This window comes from Amblyraja radiata, chromosome 2 (assembly GCF_010909765.2).
Source record: "Amblyraja radiata isolate CabotCenter1 chromosome 2, sAmbRad1.1.pri, whole genome shotgun sequence".
Classification (NCBI taxonomy): Eukaryota; Metazoa; Chordata; class Chondrichthyes; order Rajiformes; family Rajidae; genus Amblyraja; species Amblyraja radiata.
In genome coordinates this window covers 63,757,014-63,780,018 of record NC_045957.1, presented here as the reverse complement: position 1 = coordinate 63,780,018, position 23,005 = coordinate 63,757,014, and the positions used below count along the sequence as shown (strand labels likewise).

The 23,005-nt window shown below is 42.9% G+C and overlaps 1 protein-coding gene across 1 annotated transcript; it reads right to left on the bottom strand.

The window, feature by feature from the left end:
* Positions 1 to 13,199: 13,199 nt before the first annotated feature.
* On the bottom strand, positions 13,200 to 22,640 carry tfpt (TCF3 fusion partner). The gene is made up of 5 exons (XM_033047842.1): positions 22,054 to 22,640; positions 17,078 to 17,148; positions 16,554 to 16,623; positions 14,101 to 14,337; positions 13,200 to 13,535 (listed from the first exon to the last, which is right to left on the bottom strand). The coding sequence occupies exons 1-5, from the start codon at positions 22,276 to 22,278 to the stop codon at positions 13,401 to 13,403; spliced, it is 738 nt and encodes a 245-aa protein (XP_032903733.1). The 5' UTR covers positions 22,279 to 22,640; the 3' UTR covers positions 13,200 to 13,400.
* Positions 22,641 to 23,005: the final 365 nt, after the last annotated feature.

Sequence of the window (23,005 nt, the reverse complement as noted above, 5' to 3'; positions counted from 1 at the left end):
TTACTGAGATTAGATTGATGTTTATGGCAAAGCTGAGATCTTGCCTCATGCAATGCTGTATAAATTTATTTTCTCACTAATCCTTTTCTCTATTTTGTAATAGTTCTTGTTACGCTGCTCGCTCTCTCTCTCTCTGTCTCTCAAAACATTTTCACACACTGTCCTTTCACTTCATCTCTATTATCAAACAGACACATTTGAACACAATTTCCAGCTTTCATTTCATAAAGTGGGCTGGACGTACCAACTTTGGGGTAATTGGGCAGCTGCCACTCCCAGCACTATCTGCTATGCTCCCCAGCACCAGGATCTGCAGGCAATTATCTCTCCTACATTATTCTGCTGTGGATAAACAACAATACCAAGGGACTTAACCATAATTTGCCTTATATTTGCTACAGCTGGCTAGGCTTAGAGGATGATTGAGCAATGGCTGTTGTAGGTGAAGGATGGCACGTTCACAGGCCGCTGTTGAGGAAGTGGCAATGTGGTTGAGTCAACAGAGTGGGCTGCTGGAGACCCTGAGCAGCCTGGGGCTCAAATAGATTGGGCACTGCTCCAAGTGGCCTAATGTGCAGAATGACGCGGCCTGCAGCGGTAGAGGATATCGACACATCATAAGGCCAGGCCAACCCCTGCAAGTCAGACCCAGTGCCGCTGCCAGAACAATGAGCCTTTATGGCCAAGTTAAGACTAACTGTTTAAAAAAATGTTGGACTTGTAGGGTACAGGATCGCACCTAAAACTTGGTGGCTCGTGTGCACTGACTCAGTGTAGTCCACTGTCTTATACTCTTATAGTATGATCGTGCCTGATTTATAGTGGGATTGTCACTGAACAATATATAATTCTCTACATGCAAAAAAAGAATTTCACTGCACATTAGTGCACATGAAAATAAAGTACAATTGAATAGGGACCTGAGCAGCAGTGGGCTGAACCTACTCTCATATCCCTTTACGTCTAATTATGGAAAGTTAACACATTTCCACAGGAGCTGAGTTCAGCTTTAGAAAGGAACAGATCAACCCCACTGATCACTTTTTTTTCTTTAATAGCTTTACCACATCTTCCTGGCATGCCGTTGTTTGCAGAGCTTCCACTGGGAGATTGTACTAAATAATTGATATTACTAGCCCCATTACATCCACAACAAAAGGTGCCAGGCAAATGAAGACACTCACAGTGGAAAGTCTACAATGTGTGGAATCCTTTCTATTCCATAACAAGTGTCACCATACATATTACAATCTCACACCTAATTCACTTACAGCTCTGATTGCTCTCTCCATCTCTGTTGACAACAGATATTATTACAGGATGCTCAGAGTAGCTTCCTTAATTAAGTACTCTGAGCCAAGAACAGCATCCGCTGAGAGCAAATGCAGACCACTAATATCCTTGATTTTCCATGTCCTAAAATTAAGTGAGAGAAAATTATTTTCTTTGGAACCAGTTTCCAGAGCTGCACCCTCTACAAGCAGTTTATCTTGCCGAGTGAGAGTGCCTGATTACTGGATTGCCCTTTATTCTCATAAACTGAATTCATTATGAATGGTTATGGGGTAGATCCTCCTCCCGCTCTGCTCAACATCAAGTGGGCATGTCAGACAAGTTCTAAGATTACCTTCAGAAATAAAAGTCTTAGCAGAACATTGGTGTGAAATCCCGAAGACACCTCAGGAGACGTGGCAGATACTGCAGGGAGGAATGCAATTGGTTTAGGAAGGATTGGCAATCGTTCTTACATGGAACATAATTGCCTTCAAAAATAAAGAGCTTTGTAAATTATCTCAGCTTTCAACTCCAAGGTGACACTCAGAGTCCATCATGATTTTTTCCACTCCAGATTCAGCAGACTGTAGACATCACTGAAGTGTCTTTGTAAGTGTCCTGGCTGTGATGATTACTCTGCCCTTGCAATTAAGAGAATAGAATGGATTCAGTTTTCACAGACCTGCCCTGACAGAGTGGCTCTTAATATCACTGGACGTAGTTAGTTCCCACATGATACGGTGGTCCAGAAGGTTAGATCACATGGATTCCAGGGCTGGAAAGCCAATTATATATACAAAATAATTAAGTCCAATGTAAGCTTTACAGACAGCACCTCGATTTTCTATTAGGTTTCTGAACTTAACACTGAATGAGGATAATGGTTCTTCTATTCCCAGTTACACCACCTCCAGACCAACTTTTTAAAGTTTACTTGTTCTATTACCACCTTCTTTCACCATGTGCGAGTTCATTTTGCCAGCCTGTCTCAAAGGAATGGTGGGTATTACTGAGATGCAGTGCCAACATTCTGATATCATAACCTTTTACAAAAGTTGGCAGCGTTGGTATGGAGATAAAGATGGATAGAATTGATTTTTCTCTTGTCTAAGCACTAAAATTATTTAGCTATTATTTCGAAATGCATCCTTGGGGAAGTAATAAATTTGCCCTGCAGCATGCGCTTCAAATTGAACTGGATAAACCTACAATGGTTGATAAACAAAGTCCAAGCTTTGAGGCTATTTAAGTTGAGATGAAAAACTGCTTCCTGTTTAAGATCCTGATAACATTTCTAGTTGCTCTGGAGCACTGGTACAAAAGTATTGTGAGTTTAAAATGTGCATTAAGTTAAAGGAATTGTATCACTCATTTAACCAGCAAGTTTACTAATTTGATTTACATTCAATATGATCACCAGAATTTAAAAAAATATGACAATGTTGAAAGGTGAATGCTACATCAGCTAATATAAGCAATATTGTTCAAAGATTTGTTCTTACATTTTAAGGAAGAATTTTGCACTTATCATGAGTCCAGGACATGCTCAATGTTTTTACAGTTAATTGAATATTATTTATTTATATATATATATTTTTTATTAGAAGCAAATGTACAAAATAGAACCAACGGCATATAAAATTATACAATTATTGTACAGCTTCAATTTTAACTTTTCAGAGAATTGGAAAAAAAGGAGAAAAAGCAAGAAAGAGAAAAAGTGAATGTGCAAAGATAGAACCCCTAGACTACCAAAGTAGTGTAGCCAAAGTGAATAAATAAAAGAAAGAAGAGAGGAATAGAAAAAAAATAAAAGGACAAAAAGAAAAAGAATATTTGAATTGAAAATTTAATATTTTTTAAGTGCAATTACAGTGGTAATGTTAGAAACATTGCAATGCCACAAGCATTGCTTCCACAAAAGGCAATGAACAAATGAGTAGGTTAACTATGTGATGGATATTAATTTCTCAGTTTCTTTGAAAGTCAAAATAGGAAATCCTCTATGATAGGTTAGGGTCTTATCCAAATGGCAGCACTATCAGCTGTGTGACGATCCTTCATTAAATACTCAACACTGAAAATATACAGTGTTCAAACGGGAACTGCAGATGCTGGAATATCGAAGGTACACAAAATTGCTGGGGAAACTCAGCGGGTGAGGGGATGAGTCTGAAGAAGGGTTTCGGCCCGAAACGTCGCCTATTTCCTTCGCTCCATAGATGCTGCTGCACCCGCTGAGTTTCCCCAGCAATTTTGTGTACCTACTGAAAATATACAGTAAGTTTCTTAAATAGTATGGAAACATACCTGCATGCAAGTCACAAAATAAATGGAATTGCTGTAAATCATAGATAAAGTTCAATCTCGCATAAACTGAAGTATTTGTGTGTGATCACCCACTATACTCACATTGACAGAAGGACACCTTGTGGCCACTACTTGCAGTTAAAATTAAGGCATGAGGTGACAGTCGAGTTTGAATTAATAAGATCAATAACTACATAGAAACATAGAGAATAGGTGCAGGAGTAAGCCATTCGGCCCTTCGAGCCTGCACTGCCATTCAATATGATCATGGCTGATCATCCAACTCAGTATCCTGTACCTGCCTGCTCTCCATACCCCCGATCCCTTTAGCCACAAGGGCCACATCTAACTACACCTTCATGCATGAGGTGACAGTCCCTTCGAGCCATTCAACATGATCATGGATGATCATCTAAAATCAGTACCCTGTTCCTGCTTTTTCCCCAAGGTATACAAATAGTCACCCATAAAGGGTGCTTACAAAGTTACAATTACCACGCCCCCCCGCCCCAGTTGCACCTTTGTTCTTCCCCCCATTCCCCCTCCCTCACGGCGGTCCTCCCACGCCAGGTCCTCCAGTCCATTGTCATCATCAATTATTGTTAGTCAATCAAGCTAGATGGACAAAGAAAAATAACTATACCTTCCCTGTACTGCCTTCTTGGATATTAGCTAAATTAAAGGAGTCAATAGACTTTTGGTATGCTTATAACTATCCTGTTTAATTATAATAATAATTAACAATAATTTCAACTGTTATATTCAGTAGGATCATTTACAAATGCATACTTTAGGATTATATTGCTGAAAACTAGATTTAGTTTTAAAATAACAAGCAGCAAATGATTTAGTAGAATAGCTTATCAGGTTTGATTGAAATAGTCATTGAGTCATACAGCACGGAAACGGACCCATCGGACCAACTTGCCCATGCCGACTAAGATACCCAATCTCAGTGGCAGACTGGGTCTAAAAATATTGGTTGCCAGGAGACAAAGGGGGCCCACTTCATCAGGGGCCCACCTGCCTTTGGGCAAGCTGACACCCTGGCCAGTCCGCCACTGCCCAATCTACATTAGTCCTACCTGCCTGCGTTTGCCCCATATCTCTATGAACCACCTCCTCTGGCAGCTAGTTCCATATATGCACCACCTTCAGTGTAAAAAGGTTGCCCCTCAGGTTTGTGTTAAATATTTCCCCCTCCCCACCATCTACCTTAAACCTATGTCCTCTGGGTCTTGATTCCCCTACTCTGACTAAAAGACCTTGTGCATTCACCCTATCAATTTACCCTCATTATTGTATAGACCTCCATAAAAATAACCCCCAGATTTCTGCACTCCAAATAATAAAGTCTTACTTCTATTGCAGATATAATTACTCACTTCACAATCTGTTTCAGATTTCAGCATCTACATATTTATTTTGTTTTAAACAGAGCATCTCTTGTTCTTGTTCAGGGAACGTATTTGTGATAGCCTTCAATGTGTTTTTAACATGTTCATTTCAGACTTCTCAAAATTGCAAAAATAAAGACGGATTTTTAAAATTAAAATCACTATAATTCTGGGGAAAACACTCAACCCTTTTATTCCACAATCATAGTTGGAGATATTACATTATTGAGTCCATTTGAATTCCATTTATTGGTGAACAGTTATGCTGAACTACAACATGAAACACAGCATTATTTAAATTATAAATGAAAGGAATGCTTATTGCATAAAGCTCCGAACGCAAATTTTCACTTTTATGCTGACGACACAGTGATATATTGCTCTGCGTCTACCCCAAATCAGGCTCTCTGTCAGCTCCAAACTGCTTTCAACACTGTGCAACGTAACCTGTGTGATTTAAACTTGTTTTAAATGCTGACAAGACAAAGCTCATGCTGTTCACTAAAGCTAAATCAAAGCCCTCGGACCTCCCTCCTATCACCACTTTGCAGGGCTCTGTGGTTGAATCTGTGTCTCAATATAAATATCTGGGAATTATAATTGACGATTCTCTCTCTTTTAAACCTCATATCCAGCAACTTGTGAAAAAACTAAAGATAAAATTAGGTTTTTACTTTAGAAACAAATCTTGTTTTTCTTTTGAAGCCAAAAAAGGACTTGTTGCTGCAACGTTTATGTCTGTGTTGGACTATGGTGATGTTTTATATATGAATGCATCTTCAAAATGCCTACAGTCTTTGGACACGGTCTACCACGGAGCACTGAGATTTGTTACTAATTTAAAAACCCTCACGCACCACTGCACTTTGTATGCTCAAGTTGGATGGTTTGCCCTGTCCACCCGCAGACTCCATCATTGGCATATTCTTATTTATAAGACTATCCTCTGTGTTCTTCCTTCATACCTGCAGAAGTATGTAATTCGAAAAAGCACAGGAACTTATCAGCTCCGCTCTGAGGACTTGTTCTTACTAACTGTACCTAAAGTCCGTACTGAACTGGGGAAAAGGGCATTTAGTTATGCTGCTCTCTTCGCATGGAACCAGCTGCAGAATGAACTGAAACTTAAGGAGCTGGTTTCTATAAACAGATTTAAATCCCTTCTTAATGATGTTGAAGCGGGCTCTTCTGTCTGTACATGCTTTGTTTGATGATGTTCTGACTGTGACTCTATTTATATATTCTCTGTTGTTTTTAAATTATTGTCTGTAACTGTGAAACTGTGCTGCTGCCTGTCTTGGCCAGGACTCTCTTGTAAAAGAGATTTTTAATCTCAATGAGACTTCTGGTTAAATAAAGGTTAAAAAAAAAAAAAAAAAGAATATGGGGCAGAGATTTTGCTCAATATGCATTAGTCCTCCATTCCCTCTCCTCCCACCCCACTAACCATTACACTTAGTAGTAATTGCAGCTCAAGGAAAGCTTGGACTGGAAGGTTTGCAGTACTTAAGGACATTTAAAAAAAAGCTTTCAGTAGCGATCTGTTTATATGAGTTAATTATGGAAAAAATATGAATATATCATGATCCTTCTCCAGCTTTGTGATTGATAAGATTATCAAAGATTAGAATTCTGATGTTGACAAGTAGACTTCTTATGATTCTTATGAATCTGATTGAGTTTTCTGAAAAAGTAACATAAAGGTTAATGAGAGGACAAAGGACATTTATTTTCACATACACCAATTGGTGCAATGAAAATTGAGTTACCATGCAGCATAAGATAAACACAACACGTTAGAATTTAACATAAAACATAAAAAACATCCCCCCACAGCGGAATCAACGTTTCCCACTATGAGGGAAGGCACCAAAGTTCAGTCCTCTTCCTCTGTACACCCGTGGTCGGGGCCTATTGAGGCATCCACAGTCGCCGCAATGGTGGCCCGATGTTTGTTTCAGGCCCTCGAACGGAAGAACACTCTCAGCGGCCCGGAGCCTCTGAATCGGCCACTTCCTTCCGGAGTCCGTGGCTTCCGAAATCCACAGGTTGAGTTGGGCGGAGATTCAATGCTAGCGACCTCGGCGAGAGATCCCAGGCTCCGTGATGTCAAAGTCAGCACCGCCAGCGGCTGGAAGCTCTGCAGATCACAGCTCCACGGTGTTCAAAGTCGGCATTCCCAGCACCCCGGAGCTCCAACACAGCGATTCCCGGCAAGGCATCGCTCGCTCCGCGATGGAACCCAGTGCTGCGGTGCTGCTGAAGCTGAAGCTCTGGCCGGTCTCCGGCAGGAAAGTCCGCGCCAATCCAGATGGGAGGTCGCGAGGAGGGGGGCGAAGATGCGGCTCGGAGAATAGTCGAATCCTTGACCAGGAAGTGCCTAAGAAAAACAGTTTCCCCCTCCCCCCACATAAAAAAGACTAAAAGACCTCCAAAAACAAACTTTAAAAGACTAAAAATAACAAAAAGAATGAAAGGACAGACAGCTGCAGGTGAGGCAGCCACACTCGATGGCGCCATCACTCGAAAAAGCAAGGCCAAAGACATTGTCTGTATGGACTATAATAAGGTATTTTATAGATAGTGAAGATCAGAACCAAGAAGGTGCATAGAATTTCAATTTAATGTCTCATGTAAAGTGCAACCTTCCTTCATTGCAGCACTTACTGTCAGCCTAGATTGTCCTTCTCAAGTCACAAGAATGAATCACGAATCTTCAACCTCTCACTCCAAAGGGAAAATGCCACTCACAGTTGATGATTATAAAAAATATATATTCAATACATCTAGTGGGCTGTAGTAGGCAAATGACAAGCAGTTCAGTTCAGTTTAGTTTATTGTCATTTGTTTAACACATACTGTGAAAACATAGCACAAGACAAAATCTAGACTGAAGTTTGACCTGGTTTGCAAGTGACCTACCAGGCTTGGCAGTAAAAATTACAGAGCGCACTAAAATGTTCTCTTGAATATAATCACTGAAGGTAAGAGACTTTGTAGTAACTCCACGGCAATTAAGGTGTAGATGGAGATGACAAGTATCTTGACAGGAGACAAACAGAGAAAGAGATGCTACACACTACAGAACAAAAGAAGCAGTGAAAGAATGTCAGGTGATTGACATATGGAGAGAGCATAGCTGCAATAGCTTTATAGCTGAATGATCTGACCATGAGAAACAATATAAACAAGAATGTCCTGGAATGGCCATATTGTGAAGAGACTGCATGATAAATGGAGATGCTGGCCAAAGTTGATTGGAAAAGGACCCTTGCATTAATGAAATTGGGGCAACAATGGTAGGAGTTTCTGGGAGTAATTTGAAAGATGCAGGATCTTTTCATCCCAAAGAGGAAGAAAGATTCTAAGGGGAAAATTATGCGACTGTTGCTGACAAAGGAAGTCAAAAACAGCGTTAACTTAAAGACAAAGCATTAAAGACAAATAATATTGCAAAGCTGGTGGATTGAGAAACTTTAAAAAAAACAACAGAAGGTAAATAAAAAGGCAATAAGGGGAGAACATTTGAAATATGAAGGTAAACTAGCTAATCATATAAAAGAGGGTAACAAAAGTTTCTTCAGATATACAAAAATTAAGAGAGGCAAGAGCAGACATTGGAGCGCTGGAAAATGACGCTGGAGAAGTAGTAATAGGGAATAACTAAAAGGCACCAGCAACATGCCAGAAATTCAAGTGATTCAGGGCGCAGAAGTTAGTGGAATTGCTATTACTCGGGAGAAGGTGCTTGGGAAGCTGTACGAACTGAAGGTGGATAAGTCACCTGGACCAGGTATACTACACCCCAGGGTTCTGAAAGAGGCAGCTTTAGAGTGACATTTCAAGAATCACTAAAGTCAGAAATGGTTCCAAAGGAATGGAAAATTACAAATGTCGTGGCGTGGCAAAAGGCTGATTAGCCTGACTTCAGTGGTAAGATTTTAAAGTCCATTATTCAGGATGAAGGTTCTGAGCACTTAGAAGCACACGATAAAATAGGCTGAAGTCAGCATGGTTTTGTGAAGGGGAGATCTTGCCTGACAAATCTGTTGGAATTCTTTGAGTAAGTAAACAGCAAGATAGACAAAGGAGTCAATCAATGTTGTTTACATGGAGTTTCAGGCCTTTGATAAAGTGCTGCATGTGAGGCTAATAAACAATATAGGAGCCCATGGTATTCGAGGGATGATAAGAGAATGGATAGAAGATTGACTGAACGACAAAAAAAAATCTGACATACCTGTTGTCCAAGTGGTCCAGTGCAGAGTGGAGAGTCAATGAGATTGCATGTTTGTGTCACAGCCATCCTCTTGAAGCCCTTCCAAGAATTTTGCTGTGACATGTCACATGTGATAATAAAGTATTATTCTTTCACAACGGACGTTCAATCTCCATACAGACAGCATCCGTAGTCAGGATTGAACCCGGTCTCTGGCGCTGTCAGGCAGCAGCTCTACCGTTGCGCCACTGTGCCGCCCTTTAGGAAGATGAGGAGGAATTTCTTTAGTCAGAGGATGATGAATCTGTGGAATTCTTTGCCACAGAAGGCTGTGGAGGCAAAGGCAGTGGATATATTTGCTGAGATAGATGGATTCTTGATTAGTACGGGTGTCATAGGTTATGGACAGAAGACAGGAGAATGGTGTTAGGAGGGAGAGATAGATCAGCCATGATTGAATGGCGGAGTAGACTTGATGAGCCGAATAGCCTAATTCTACTCCTATCACATGATCTTATGAGTACCACCAGTCAGTAGGGTCATTGAGGCATGTCACGTCATGTTACTGCTTGAACACAAGATCTTTAAATTTCTTTTTAAAGATGGTGGGGACTCAGACTATATTAGTGAAAGTTTGAAGATGTTCACAAAAACTCCAACTAGTTGGTCTGCGCAGGTTTTGAGAACATTGCCAACTACACCACCAGAACATAGAACAATACAGCACGGGAACCTTCGGCCCATAACTCGGTCCCAAACATGTCAAGACATAACATCAACTACTGTATCGCTGTTCCAGGTGTACTTTCCTCTGCAGCCACAGGAGATGCAACACCTGTCCCCTTACCTCCCTCATAGACCCCATCCAAGGACCCAAACAGTCTTTCCAGGTGAGGCAGAGGTTCACTTGCACCTCCTCCAACCTGATCTACTGTATCCGCAGTTCGAGGTGTCAACTTTCAACTTCGGCGAGACCAAGCGCAGCATCGGCGATCGCTTCACTGAACACCTCCGCTCAGTCAGTATTAACCTACCTCATCTCCTGGTGGCTCAGCACTTCAAATCCCCCTCCCATTCCCAATCTGACCTTTCTATCCTGGGCCTCCTCCATTGTCAGAGTGAGGCCCAACGCAAATTGGAGGAACAGCACCTCAATATGTTGTTTGGGTAGTTTACACCCCAGCGGTATGAACATTGACTTCTCTAACTTCAGATAGCCCTTGCTTTCTCTCTCCATCCACTTCCCCTTCCCAGTTCTCCCACTAGTCTTACTGTCTTCGACTACATTCTATCTTTGTCACACCCCCTCCCCTGATATCGGTCTGAAGAAGGGTCTCGACCCGAAACATCAACCATTTCTTCTCTCCAGAGAAGCTGCCTCACGCGTTGAGTTATTCCAGCATTTTGTATCTACCCAAGACAAACTCTTATCTATAATGATAATAATAAATTTTATTTAATGGGTGCCTTTCAGACATCTCAAGGACACCTTACATAGATTAATAGGAATAAAAACATATAATACAGAATAAAATAAGTAATAAAGACATCACAGAGACACAAATTAAAAACAGAATTCAGTCCAAAAACAGAAAATCAAAAACACAATGTGAAGAGAGAGCAGCGGCAGCCAAAGCGCGCCAGCGTCCACTCTCTCTTCACGGCAGCCATCTTGGACACAGACTTACAGGATTTCCCCGCTTCCTGGCTGGAGACCGTGGCTGCCGAAGCTGACAAGGCCGCGCCGGTTTGGAGCTCCCAGGCTCCCGATGTTGAAGTCGGCGCCGCTTCTCCGCTCCGCAGACCCGCAGCCCGGAGATGTTGCTCTTGGCGGTCCAGCTCACCAGAGCTCCAGCGCGTCGATCCAGCGCGGCGACCCAGGCAAGGCATCGCCCGCTCCGCTCCGCGATAGCGCTCCAGCGCTGTGCCGCCACCGAGGCCGAGGTGCTGAGCGATCCCCGCCAGGAAACGGCGCTCCAAGCCCGCTGGTAGGCCACGAGGACGGGTCGACGGGCAGCCCGGAGAAAAAGCTGCCACACCGACCAGGTAGGGACCTAGAAATAAAGTAGACACCTACCCCCCACATTAAAAAGTCCATATCCCCTACGAACGAAAAACAGGACTCACTAAAAACTATTAAAAAAACGAATTAAAACGGACTGCTGCTGGCTAGCAGCCGTGCACCAGGATGGCTCCTCCTCTGGATGCCTGCTCATAATCCATATCTCTCCATTTCCTGCATATCTATGTGCCTATCCAGAAGACTCTTGAACATCATTATTATATCTGTCTAAACCAACATCCAGGCACTCACCACCCTCTATTAAACAAAAACATAATCTTTAAACTTTGCTCCACTCACCTTAAAATTATGCCCTCTAGGATCTAATAATTCCATCCTAGGAAAAAGGTTCTGACTATCTACCCTATCTATGCCTCTCATATTTAGTATACTTCTATCAGGTCTCCCCTCAATCTCCAGAGTTACAGAGAAAACAATCATGTTTGTCCATCCTCTCCTTGTAGCTAATACTTTCTATTCCAGCCAAGTCTTCTCTGCACCTTTTCTAGAGTCTCCACATTCTTACTGCAATGGCACAGCTGCCAAGTTTTGTCAGAGCATTTCAGTATTCTAGTACCTGAAAATCAGTATTTTGCTGAGGAAATCAGTATTTTTACACGGTGTCATTTTGCTGTAAAAATGTTTTTTTTTTAAATGTGCGGTCATACCCATGTAAGAGTACAAGAATGCATAACATTGCTACCAATTGACATGTCTTCTACCGTGCATTCATTGCCATCTCTTTGTATACTGCTGTTTGAATGGCTGCTTCCTGTTTTTAGCTCCAGATGATGATATAGAAGCCATTTTGGTAGCCGCCCTCTCCCTCCCTCGCTCTCCCTCCTTCCTCTCTTTCCCTCACTCTCTCCCCCCTTCCTTTTTTTCTCCCTCCCTCTCTTATTCCACCCTCCCTCTCTCCCTCCCCGAACAGTCTGTGACCCATAGCGCTGTGGCCATAACGCTATGTTTAAAGCCCATAGCGTTCCAGCCGGTAGCGCTATATTTAGAACCCATAGAGCTGTAGCCGACAGCTCTTTGTTTAAATTCCCACACGCTAAACTGACAGCGCTGTTTAAACCTGGAGCGGGACAGGCAGATCAAAGCTTACAAAAATAATCACCCAGATCTTGAAATTTAAAATACTAATAGATTTAATCTGCTATAATTTTTAGAGGTACAGTATAACTTTTTATATCCTTGCATTTTTTAAGGAGCAAGATGAAACGGGGTCGGGCCGATTTGGAAAAAAAATCTGTATTTAACAAATAATCCGTATTCTTATCGCATTTCCATACAAAATACAGAAAATCCGTACTTGGCAGCTATGCAATGGATAAAGCCTCTCTGCACCCTCTCCAGAGCCTCTACATCATTCCTGTAATGGGGCAACCAGAATTGCACGCCTCCGCCCTTCACTGCGACACAAATATGCATCACACCCATCACTGTGACACTGATACGCCTCAAACCCTTCACTGTGACACACTGATATGCATCACATCCATTCATGTGACAGATACACCTCAAACCCTTCACTGTGACACACTGATATGCATCACACCCATCACTGTGACACTGAATCGCCTCAAACCCTTCACTGTGACACTGATATGCCCCACTGCTATATTATAATCTGATACACTTCACCGCCCCTCCCACTATGCAGTGGCGCCTTATCATCCCTCCAAAGCGTAGCTCTCCCTCACCGCCCGTCCTACAACGTTATATTTCCTCAGCGCTCCTCCCACACCACCACACCCCCTAACTGTCCCTTCCGTAACAAAGTGGGCAGCTCTCCACCCACACCGCAGCATTCACTCACTGCCCCTCCTGCAACGTGGCATTTCCTCAGCGCTCCCCCCACACTGTCACCCTCCCTCACCGCCCTTCCCGCAGTGTGGGCACTCAGGACAACACGACTGAAATGAAGATCCCATTAATATTAAAGTTTTGCTGCTTTATTTAAATGACACTGCTGTCATTGATATAAACGTGTGGATGGGTATCTGAGGGATTGGGCCCTGGAATGATTGGGGTGGGGGTTCAGGTTCCTTGAACTGGTCTGCCTCCAAGTATCAGTCTCTGTCCACACACAAGCCCCCTTCCTCTGTTGTCTCCAAGCCCAGGATTGTGGAATTCAGTCAAACTCGGGGTAGACAGCTGGGCTGGGGTACTCTCTATAAACAACCTTCCCTTCAGGGCTCTCAGTGTTCCAGGGATGGGAGATGGGTTCACTCCCTTCCCGGGGTGACAACTCCCCGTCGCTGGAATCCTGCAAGGAAAAGATACAAGAAGTGATGGTTAATCCCAATAGACAAATCCCAATAGACAAATTTCGTTCAGACTTCGGTCTGAATGACAATAAAGGAAACCCTGTAACTCCTTCCTGTCCAATCCCACTGTCCACTCTCCCAATGATCTTGATCTCTTCCCACTCACTCCCAGTGTGCACTCTAATGGACCTGACCCCCCCCCCCCCCAATTCCCACTGTTCACAATCCTAGTAGAACCGATCCCTTTCCATTTACTCCCATTGTCCATAATCCAAAGTAACTTGACCCCTTCTCACTCACTCCACTGTCTGTACTCCAATGGACCCGCCTCTCCCACTGTTCACAATCCCAATGAATTTGACCCCTTCCCACTCACACTGTCCACAATCCCAATGCACCCAATCCCATCTCATACCCACTGTTGACAATCCCAACAGACCTAACCCCGTCCCGTTCACTCCCACAGCTAAAATCCAATGGACCCGACCCCCTTGCATTCCCCAATATCCACACTGCCAATGAGCCCCACGCCCAGGGAGGGGGAGGGGGGGGGGGCTACCGTACCTGTTTGGGGATGTCACGGCTGAATTTATAGAAGGAAGTCAATTGTCTCTTGTTGGGTGGGGCCTCCCTGTCGTCCTTTGCCCTCTTCCTTTTGTGCGTGCCCCCCTCACTGGGCGTGGGACTGACCGATCCCTGTGAGCTGTGTCTGGCCGCTGGGGCTTCCTCTCCCTCTGGGAGCTGGCTGCTCGGGGGATGTGTGTCCACTAGCGTCTCCTCAGCACCTCGGCTGCCCTCGTCCTGCAGACGTATAGACACTGGTCACCAAACAAACTCCCAAAACCATGGCATGGCCATTGTCATGTCCCGACTGGGGATCAGCACTGCCCAAACACTCAGTCAGACCAGCCACCTAAATAATGTAGCTACAAAGGTCAGAGGCAGGGTATCCTGCAGTGAGTGGCTCACTAAACCTTTCCACATCTACAAGTGTGATCAATAAGGCACAAGTTAATAGTAGGTATGTTGCAAAGCCTACCTGAAGCGTCGCTGAAAATCTGTCGCTGCGGGTGTGCGCGATTTTGGCGCCGTTTAGAGGGGGACGGGTTTAAAACGCGATTTTCCCTAGGCTGTTCAAATCGAAGATGTTCAGCCTAGTTAATTATTAACGAAAAATCGCTGGAAGACCCCGTCGCAAAAGCTATTATTAGTTTTAAAGGCCTCGTATAATAGTTATAGTAGTTTAAAAATCAATCTCTAAACCCGCGACCACCGGCAGCTGTCAGGTTCGCATAGAGCAAATAACAGAAGGTATGCTGCTTATTTTTACATTAAAAAGGGCTTCTTAAGATCCCTTTATACAAAGTTTAATGTTGCGAGTAGCTAATTTTGGGCCCATTATATCCGGCAGTATTTTTCTGGGAATTTGAGGGCACAAATCTACCGCAATGTGAACGTTCTAAACCAGCGCGTTCACAGGATCCCACTAGAAAGCTGATTTAAATGGACTTTAATTTACAGCAATTGAACACTAAATTCCTTCCATTTGGCCTATAAATGAATGTAAATGAGATTTAAAAATCATGTTTTATTGTGAATTATTTATGGATATTATTTGGACACTTAGGCTATTTAAAAATGTTAATCATTTATTAAGAAATGGATAGATGTTTAGATCTAGTAATTGGTTTGAAATTAGCTACACTTGGGTAACTAACTAATTATATGCTTTAATTTCAGGTCATCCAAGTAAGATTATTTTATATTTGTTTCAGAATGGTTCAATCTACGATAACTGAAAATTTCATTCAGTTCTCTTAATTTTTAAGAAGGTTATGGGCTTTTGACTGCACACGATCACAGCTTTTTTGTTATGTCCATAGAAAATCAATAGGGAACAAGATGCTAATTTCCGAGTATGAAAATGGCCATACCTTTTTAAATACTTGAGATATGAAAGTGAATTAGGTGTCAAATTAAACTTCTTTTTATGCTTTATCTGATGGGATAAATTACAGACTTGATTTTTTATATCTCAACATTTTGTAACATTGCTATTAATAGTGTGCTGGATTATTCTCCATATGTGTGGATGTTTGTCCTTGACTCACCCTCTGCCACGCATTCGCCATCACTCTTCCACCATTCACAAATCACAAGTGTAATGAGATATTTTCTATTTGGCTGGGTTAGTTGAGCTCCAATAAAACTCAAGAAGCTTGACACGATTCAGAGCAAAGCAGCCCACCACCACCACAGCACCATGGCTGCTGTGTGCACCGTCTACAACATGCACCATGGGTCCTTGCCTGGGCCTGTCCAACAGCACCTCCAAACCTGTAACCTCCACCACCCAGTAGGTCATGGGTACTGAGTGAAGGAGAATACTTCTTCTTCACCGTCTCAACTTTGGAATACATCAGCCATTCCTTCATTGTGAATGGGATTGAATCCTGGAACTCTGTCCCCAATCCCCGATTCAAGGATGATCCACCTCCTGAGGGATTGTATGGGGTTGGGCCAGTAACACTGAAACTCAGGAGAATGGTTGGCGAAGATAAATTACGAGAAATCTAGTACTTCTCTCTCCCCCTTTTCCCTCGACTTCCAGAGGCATCAGCTGAGATCGAGAATGCTTCTTTCCCACCTTGCCCTGAGATTGGCTGAGAAAAATTGATCCCCATAGAACAACTTCCAAATGAGCAACGTGATACATCTTTAAAGGAAACCAACTCAAGGGAGAAAGATTAAAGAGGGCTAAAGTGGGGAGGATGGGCACCCCAGTAGTGATTTTGACAATTGAAGGTGCAGCAACAATGGCTGGGGAGTGGGAGAGAGGCCAGCACTGAAGGAGCCTAGAGATCTCAATGGGTTACTGAGACAGGGAAGGAATGATGGATGTGGAGTGGTTTGAATAAGAGGAATGGGAAACGTAGTGTCAAAGAGTTTTCAGGCGAGGACTGTGGAGAGGAAGTCAGTGATAATGTTTAATACTGAGCTCGAAGAGCAATCATTACCTCAAGCAGTATGGTCAGCTGGGCTGTGCGGTAGGAATCACCATGAGAATCCAGACACTTCATCAGGAACCTGGTGAGCACAGAGAAAGACAAGAGCATATCACACCCTGGTTGATTTCCATCAAACATAGGGGGGGTCACAGAGCTGTGATCCGGCTGTTTTTCCCTTTCTCTCTGAACCAAGGGTCATATCACAATTACATCCACTCTCTCTTTAACCCAGATATCACGAGAAAGGGATTGGGAACAGTAACCCCGTCTCATTTCCTCTCCTCGCTCCAATCCATAGGTTACTGGGTTCAGTTTAGTTTATTATCACGTGTACTGAGGTTGAGTGAAAAGCTTTTTATGATTGGGAGTAGAAACCTTGGCTAATTTCTCCTCTCCTTCCTTACTCTAATAAACAGGCCACTGGGTAAGGATCGGGGAGCAGGAACCCTAGCTGATTTCCTGTCTTTCTGCAACTCGGGGTTTACCGGGCAGTTATAGAGTAACACCACCAAGAACACCACTGTAAATGGTACCTTCGTTCCTTTTTCAACCTCTGCGTTATCTTCCTTACGTTTTTTAGTCTGTTCAAGAGTTTTTCATTTACCTGGAACAGAAATTGTGAATGGCAATTCAATCTTTGTTATTTGTTAGTCAATGTGCCTGCGGTTAAGACCTAATAGACGGAGTCGATGCAGGCAGAGGGCACTCAAACTCTCAAGCCTGCTGCCCCATCCAAACAAATCAAGGCTCCTTTTTAACCCAGTGCCATCTTCCTGCCCTATTCAATATCAATCAATATCAGTTTTATTCGTCGGTTGCACATAAAGTGCAAGTGAAATGAATTTGCCAGCAGCGTCCCATCTCCATCGATTCCCTTAATATCAGAAATCTCTTTGACCCTATTTACTTTAAACAGTAATCCAGGATAAAATTACTGAAATCATTCAGTGAAGGTTTATGAGAAATGAAAAGGGGATGATTACCTTGTTGATACTGTACTATAGGCCCCTGAATGGCCAAAGGGAATTAGAGGAACAAATATGCAGGGAGACTGCTGAAATTTACAAGAATAATAGGGTTGTTATAGTGGGATATTTTAACATTTTCAATTTAGACTGAGACTGCCATAGTGCTATGAGTTCAGATGGGGTGGAATTTGTTATATATATTCAGAAAAGTTTTCTCATGCAATATATCGAGGTACCTAGCATGGAGAGGGTAAAACGACCTACTCTTGGGAAACAGGCACAGCAAGTGACTGAAGTGTCAGTGGGAGATCACTTTGGGAGCAGTGAATATACTTTTAAAATGTTTTTAAATATCTATGGGAAAGGACACAACATGTTCACAAGTTAATTGGGGCAAAATAAATGTTGACATCATTAAACTGCACAAAGTATAAAGCCTCCAAGCTCCTGTTACAATGAAGGACAAGGCTGGCAGGAGTAAGGAACCTTGGATGACAAGAAATATTAAGACTCCCGTCAGAAGCAAGGAAGAGGTATGTTGGGGACAGGCATCTAGGATTAAGTGAATCCCTGGAGGAGTATAAGGATGCAGGAGTGTATTTAAAAAGGAAATTAGGACAAAAATGAGAAATTAGATAGCAGGGAAAATTAAGGGAAATCCCCAGGTATCTTATAAGCATATGAAGGAAAAAAATAGTAACTTGGGGGAGAATAGGGCCCCTTAAATAACCAAAGACAATAGACAATAGGTGCAGGAGTAGGCCATTCGGCCCTTAGACCAGCACCGCCATTCAATGTGATCATGGCTGATCATCCCCAATCAGTACCCCGTTCCTGCCTTCTCCCCATATCCCCTGACCGCTATTTTTAAGAGCCCTATCTAGCTCTCTCTTGAAAGCATCCAACGAACCTGCCTTCACCGCCCTCTGAGGCAGAGAATTCCACAGACTCACCACTCTCCGTGAGAAAAAGTGTTTCCTCGTCTCCGTTCTAAATGGCGTACTCCTTATTCTTAAACTGTGGTCCCTGGTTCTGGACTCCCCCAACATCGGGAATATGTTTCCTGCCTCTAGCATGTCCAAACTCTTAACAATCTTATATGTTTCAATGAGATAGCCTCTCATCCTTCTAAACTCCAGAGTGTACAAGCCCAGCTGCTCCATTATCTCAGCATATGATAGGTATGTTGCAAAGCGTACCTGAAGCGTCACTGAAAATCTGTCCCAGCCCGTGTGCGCGATTTTGGCGCCGTTTAGAGGGGGGCGGGTTTAAAACGCGATTTTCCCTAGGCTGTTCAAATCGAGGATGTTCAGCCTAGTTAATTATTAACGAAAAATCGCTGGAAGATTCCGTCACTTTAGCTATTATTACTTTTAAGGGCTTTATCTAATTGTTAGAGTAGTTTAAAAATTAACCTCTAAACCCGCGACCGCCGGCAACGGCCGGATCTCATACAGGGGACAACAGAAGGTAGGCTGTTTATTTTTACATTAAAAAGGGCTTCTTAAGATCCTTTTATACAAAGTTTAATGTTGCGAGTAGCTAATTTGGGCCCCATTATATCCCGCAGTATTTTTCTGGGCATTTGAGGGCACAAATCTATCGCAATGTGAACGTTCTAAACCAGCGCGTTCACAGGATCCCACTAGAAAGATTTAAATGGACTTTAATTTACAGCAATTGAACACAAAATTCCTTCCATTTGGCCTATAAATTAAGGTAAATGAGATTTAAAAATCATGTTTTATTGTGAATTATTTGTGAATATTATTTGGGCACTTAGGCTATTTAAAAATGTTAATCATTTATTAAGAAATGGATAGATGTTTAGATCTAGTAATTGAAGTTTGAAATTAGCTACAATTGGGTAACTAACTAATTATATGCTTTAATTTCAGGTCATCCAAGTAAGATTATTTTATATTTGTTTCAGAATGCTTCAATCTATGATAACTGAAAATTTCATTCAGTTCTCTTAATTTTTAAGAAAGTTATGTGCTTTTGACTGTCCACGATCACAGATTTTTTGTTATGTCCATAGAAAATCAATAGGGAACAAGATGCTAATTTCCGAGTATGAAAATGGCCATAACATTTTAAATACTTGAGATATGAAAGTGAATTAGGTGTCAAATTAAACTTCTTTTTATGCTTTATCTGATGGGATAAATTGCACTTGATTTTTAAAATCTCAAAATTTTGTAACATTGCTACATATGACAGTCCTGCCATCCCAGGAATTAACCTTGTAAACCTACGCTGCACTCCCTCAATAGCAAGAATGTCCTTCCTCAAATTAGGGGACAAAAACTGCACACAATACTCCAGGTGTGGTCTCACTAGGGCTCTGTACAACTGTAGAAGGACCTCTTTGCTCCTATATTCGATTTCTCTTGTTATAAAGGCCAACATGCCATTCGTTTTCTTCACTGCCTGCTGTACCTGCATGCTTACTTTCATAGACTGATGTACAAGGACCCCCAGATCCCGTTGTACTTCCCCTTTTCCCAACTTGACGCCATTTAGATAGTAATCTGCCTTCCTGTTTTTGCTACCAAAGTGGATAACCTCACATTTATCCGCATTAAACTTCATCTGCTATGCATCCTCCCACTCCCCCAACCTGTCCAAGTCACCCTGCATTCTCATAGCATCCTCCTCACAGTTCACACTGCCACCCAGCTTTGTGTCATCTGCAAATTTGCTAATGCTACTTTGAAGTAAGAATAGCTAATGTTACTTACAAAGTAAACGTCTATGTGTTTATCAAGATGAATAGATTGAGCTACTCAATTAATATTTCTCTTCTGTGTTTTTGTGTAAAGAGGCATGAACACTAACTCAAGAAAGATGATGGGGATATCTTGGGCATGGTCCGCTTAACAGTGGGAGTTGTTGGTCGTTTTCAGAAGGATGAAGTAGCTAAATCTCTGGGCCTAAACCAGTATATTCAGGAATCCTGAGCCAGAGAGGTGGTGGATGGCTGACGCGTCTTTATTTAAGAAAGGCTGCAAATAAAAAAAGTGGAAACTATAGACAAGTAAGCCCAACAACTGGCGAAGACAAGTTACTGCAGGGGATTCTGAGAAGATGTACGTGCATTTGGAAAGATGGGTTGATTAGGGATAGTCAGCGTGACTTTGTGCATGGGAGATCTTTGAAATTAAAAAAAAGGTTTTATGGACCTCAGCAAGGTTTTTGCTATGGATCTGAATGGGAGACTGCTTGGGAGATTAGATTGTATGTGATCCAGGGTGATCTAGCCGACTGGATAAAAAATTGGCTTGTTGGGAAGAAGCAGAGTGTGGTGATGGAAGGTTGTTATTTCAAAGTGGAGGCTCGTGACTAATTGTGTGCGTCAAGGGTTGGTGCTGGGCCCATTGTTATTTGTTATCCATATTAATTATTTGGATTTGGATGAAGCACTGGTTAGTAAGTTTACAGATGAGAATAAAATAGATGGCGAAAATGGTTATCAAGAATTATAGTCAGATCCTGATCAGTTGGGTAAGTGGGCTAGTACAGAATTCTCTGAAAGTGATGTCACAGTTAGGGTGGTGAAAGCAGCTTTTGGCACTGGCCTTCATCAGGCCATTAATGGACATTGTATCCATAAGTTGGGATGTTATGTTGCAGTTGTAAAAGGCATTGATGATACCACACCAGGTGGCATAGTGTTGAATTTTGGTCACCTTCTAGAGAAAATATGCCATTAGTCTGGAAAGTGTGTGGATAAGAATTTTGAGGATGTGTCAGGACTGAGGGACTGAGTTATAGAGCGAGAATGGCAGGCTAGGACTTTATTGCTCAAAGGGGCAAACATAAATCATGAGGGACATAAAAAGTGAATGCACATCCTTTCTTTGGTTAGGGAATCAAACACCAGAGCAAATATAGGTTTAAGGTGAGAGGGGAGAGATTTAATAATAATAAATACATATTTTTTCACCCACACAGGTGGTATGTATATGGAACGGGCTGCCCAAGTAAGTGGTTGTTGCAGTTTCAACAACAGCATTTGATAGACATTTGTCAGGAAAATAGATGTTAAAAGTTCAGAAAAAGTTCAAATGTTCGCAAATCAGAATATTTGCAGGTTGGCCAATTTGGTCAACTGGGCTGAAGGGTCTGTTTACTTCTTCTTCTTCACTTCTTTCGTGTGGCGTGCACAGCCTAAAGTTGTAGGACAACTTGTTCTATTTGATCTTCTGTGTGTGCACGTCGAGTTGATTGCATTAGTCGAAACAGGGCGGACCACGTGAAGGTTGCAATCTTCTACCCCGGGTCTGTTTACGTCTTGAATAAATCAATGGCTTTAATTATAAACCGATTTGTTTTCTCTCCTTCCCAGTTTGATCCAAACTTGAAATGTTGATTCCGTTTCTACTTCCACAGATGCTGCCTGATCTGCTCAAAGTTTCATACATCTCCCCCAACAATGTAACACTTCTTCAGTTAAGTAACAACCCTGCTTACCTCTTCCTGAAGCTGGATTCACACTCAGAGCAATTGGGTGTTAAATTGGCTCTTCTGACACTCACCGTTTCAATTTCCTTACATCTTCTCTGTAACGCGTGGTACTTGTTTCGGTACAGCTCCCGCAGCCTCGCTGCCCCTTCCTCCTCCGCAGTGTCGCCATTCAGCCCAGTGTCCGCAAATTCCACCTCCTGCTCCAGCTCGCTCTCCAGGATGTTGCCACCGAAGAGTGGCGGCAAGGCCAACTCGGAGCAGGGGCCCGAGAAGTCATCGAAGCCAACTGAGGACATCTTAGGGCTGAAGGGCAGAATGCAACACCGCCTAGACCTTCTTCCCCCTTCTAGCCAAACGCCTCAGATTTCGGTCAGGATTGAATGCTCGTCTATATGGGTTTTGATGGGGGCTGTTGGATGAAGCCCCTCGGCCTGGCGGGGTATCTTTGCCTTCCTGTCAGTGGCACACAAAGGTTTAATGTCAAGTCGGTTCTTGTGGCAGAGGGTCAGTCACTTCTCAGACTTTTTCCTGTCAGCTCAGCTTGTTGGTAAAAGTAAATAGCTGTAGGTGTCCAATGGAGCCATTTGTGTGGTAAATGGGTGAGAGGTTAACGGGCCCAACCCGCCGCCTCTCACACGCCTGACGTCTGACGCCGCCTCAGGACAGGTGGGCGGGACTTGCGGGGTTTAACCAATCACTCTGCGAGGCAGCTCGCAATCAGCCAATGGAAGCGGGGTTACCTGCCTGACTGGCGGCCCACGGACCAATCAGTGGGAAGGACGACGACGCGTCATGACGAGCACACAATGCTGACGGAGCCAATGAGAAGCGAGGGCCGTCGCCAGGGATTGGCAGCAGCAACGGCCAATCAGCAGGCGGAGCCTCTCACCCCTCCCGCCAATGAGCGGGCGCTGCGAGGAACACGGGCAGGACATTCTGTGACCTGTGACCGAACCATAACTTATATTCGTCAAATCTTGATATTAACCTTACTCCGCAGAGACAAAAGCGCCATGTTTTCTT

Bases quoted from the DNA above. Each gene is read 5' to 3' on its own strand.
- tfpt (XM_033047842.1), bottom strand. From the start codon at position 22,278: ATGTCCTCAGTTGGCTTCGATGACTTCTCGGGCCCCTGCTCCGAGTTG. The intron at 17,149-22,053 runs GTGAGTGTCAGA...TTTCTGTTCCAG, and splicing joins GATGTAAGGAAATTGAAACG to GTAAATGAAAAACTCTTGAA. The intron at 14,338-16,553 runs GTAATGATTGCT...ATACGTCTGCAG, and splicing joins AGCTGACCATACTGCTTGAG to GACGAGGGCAGCCGAGGTGC.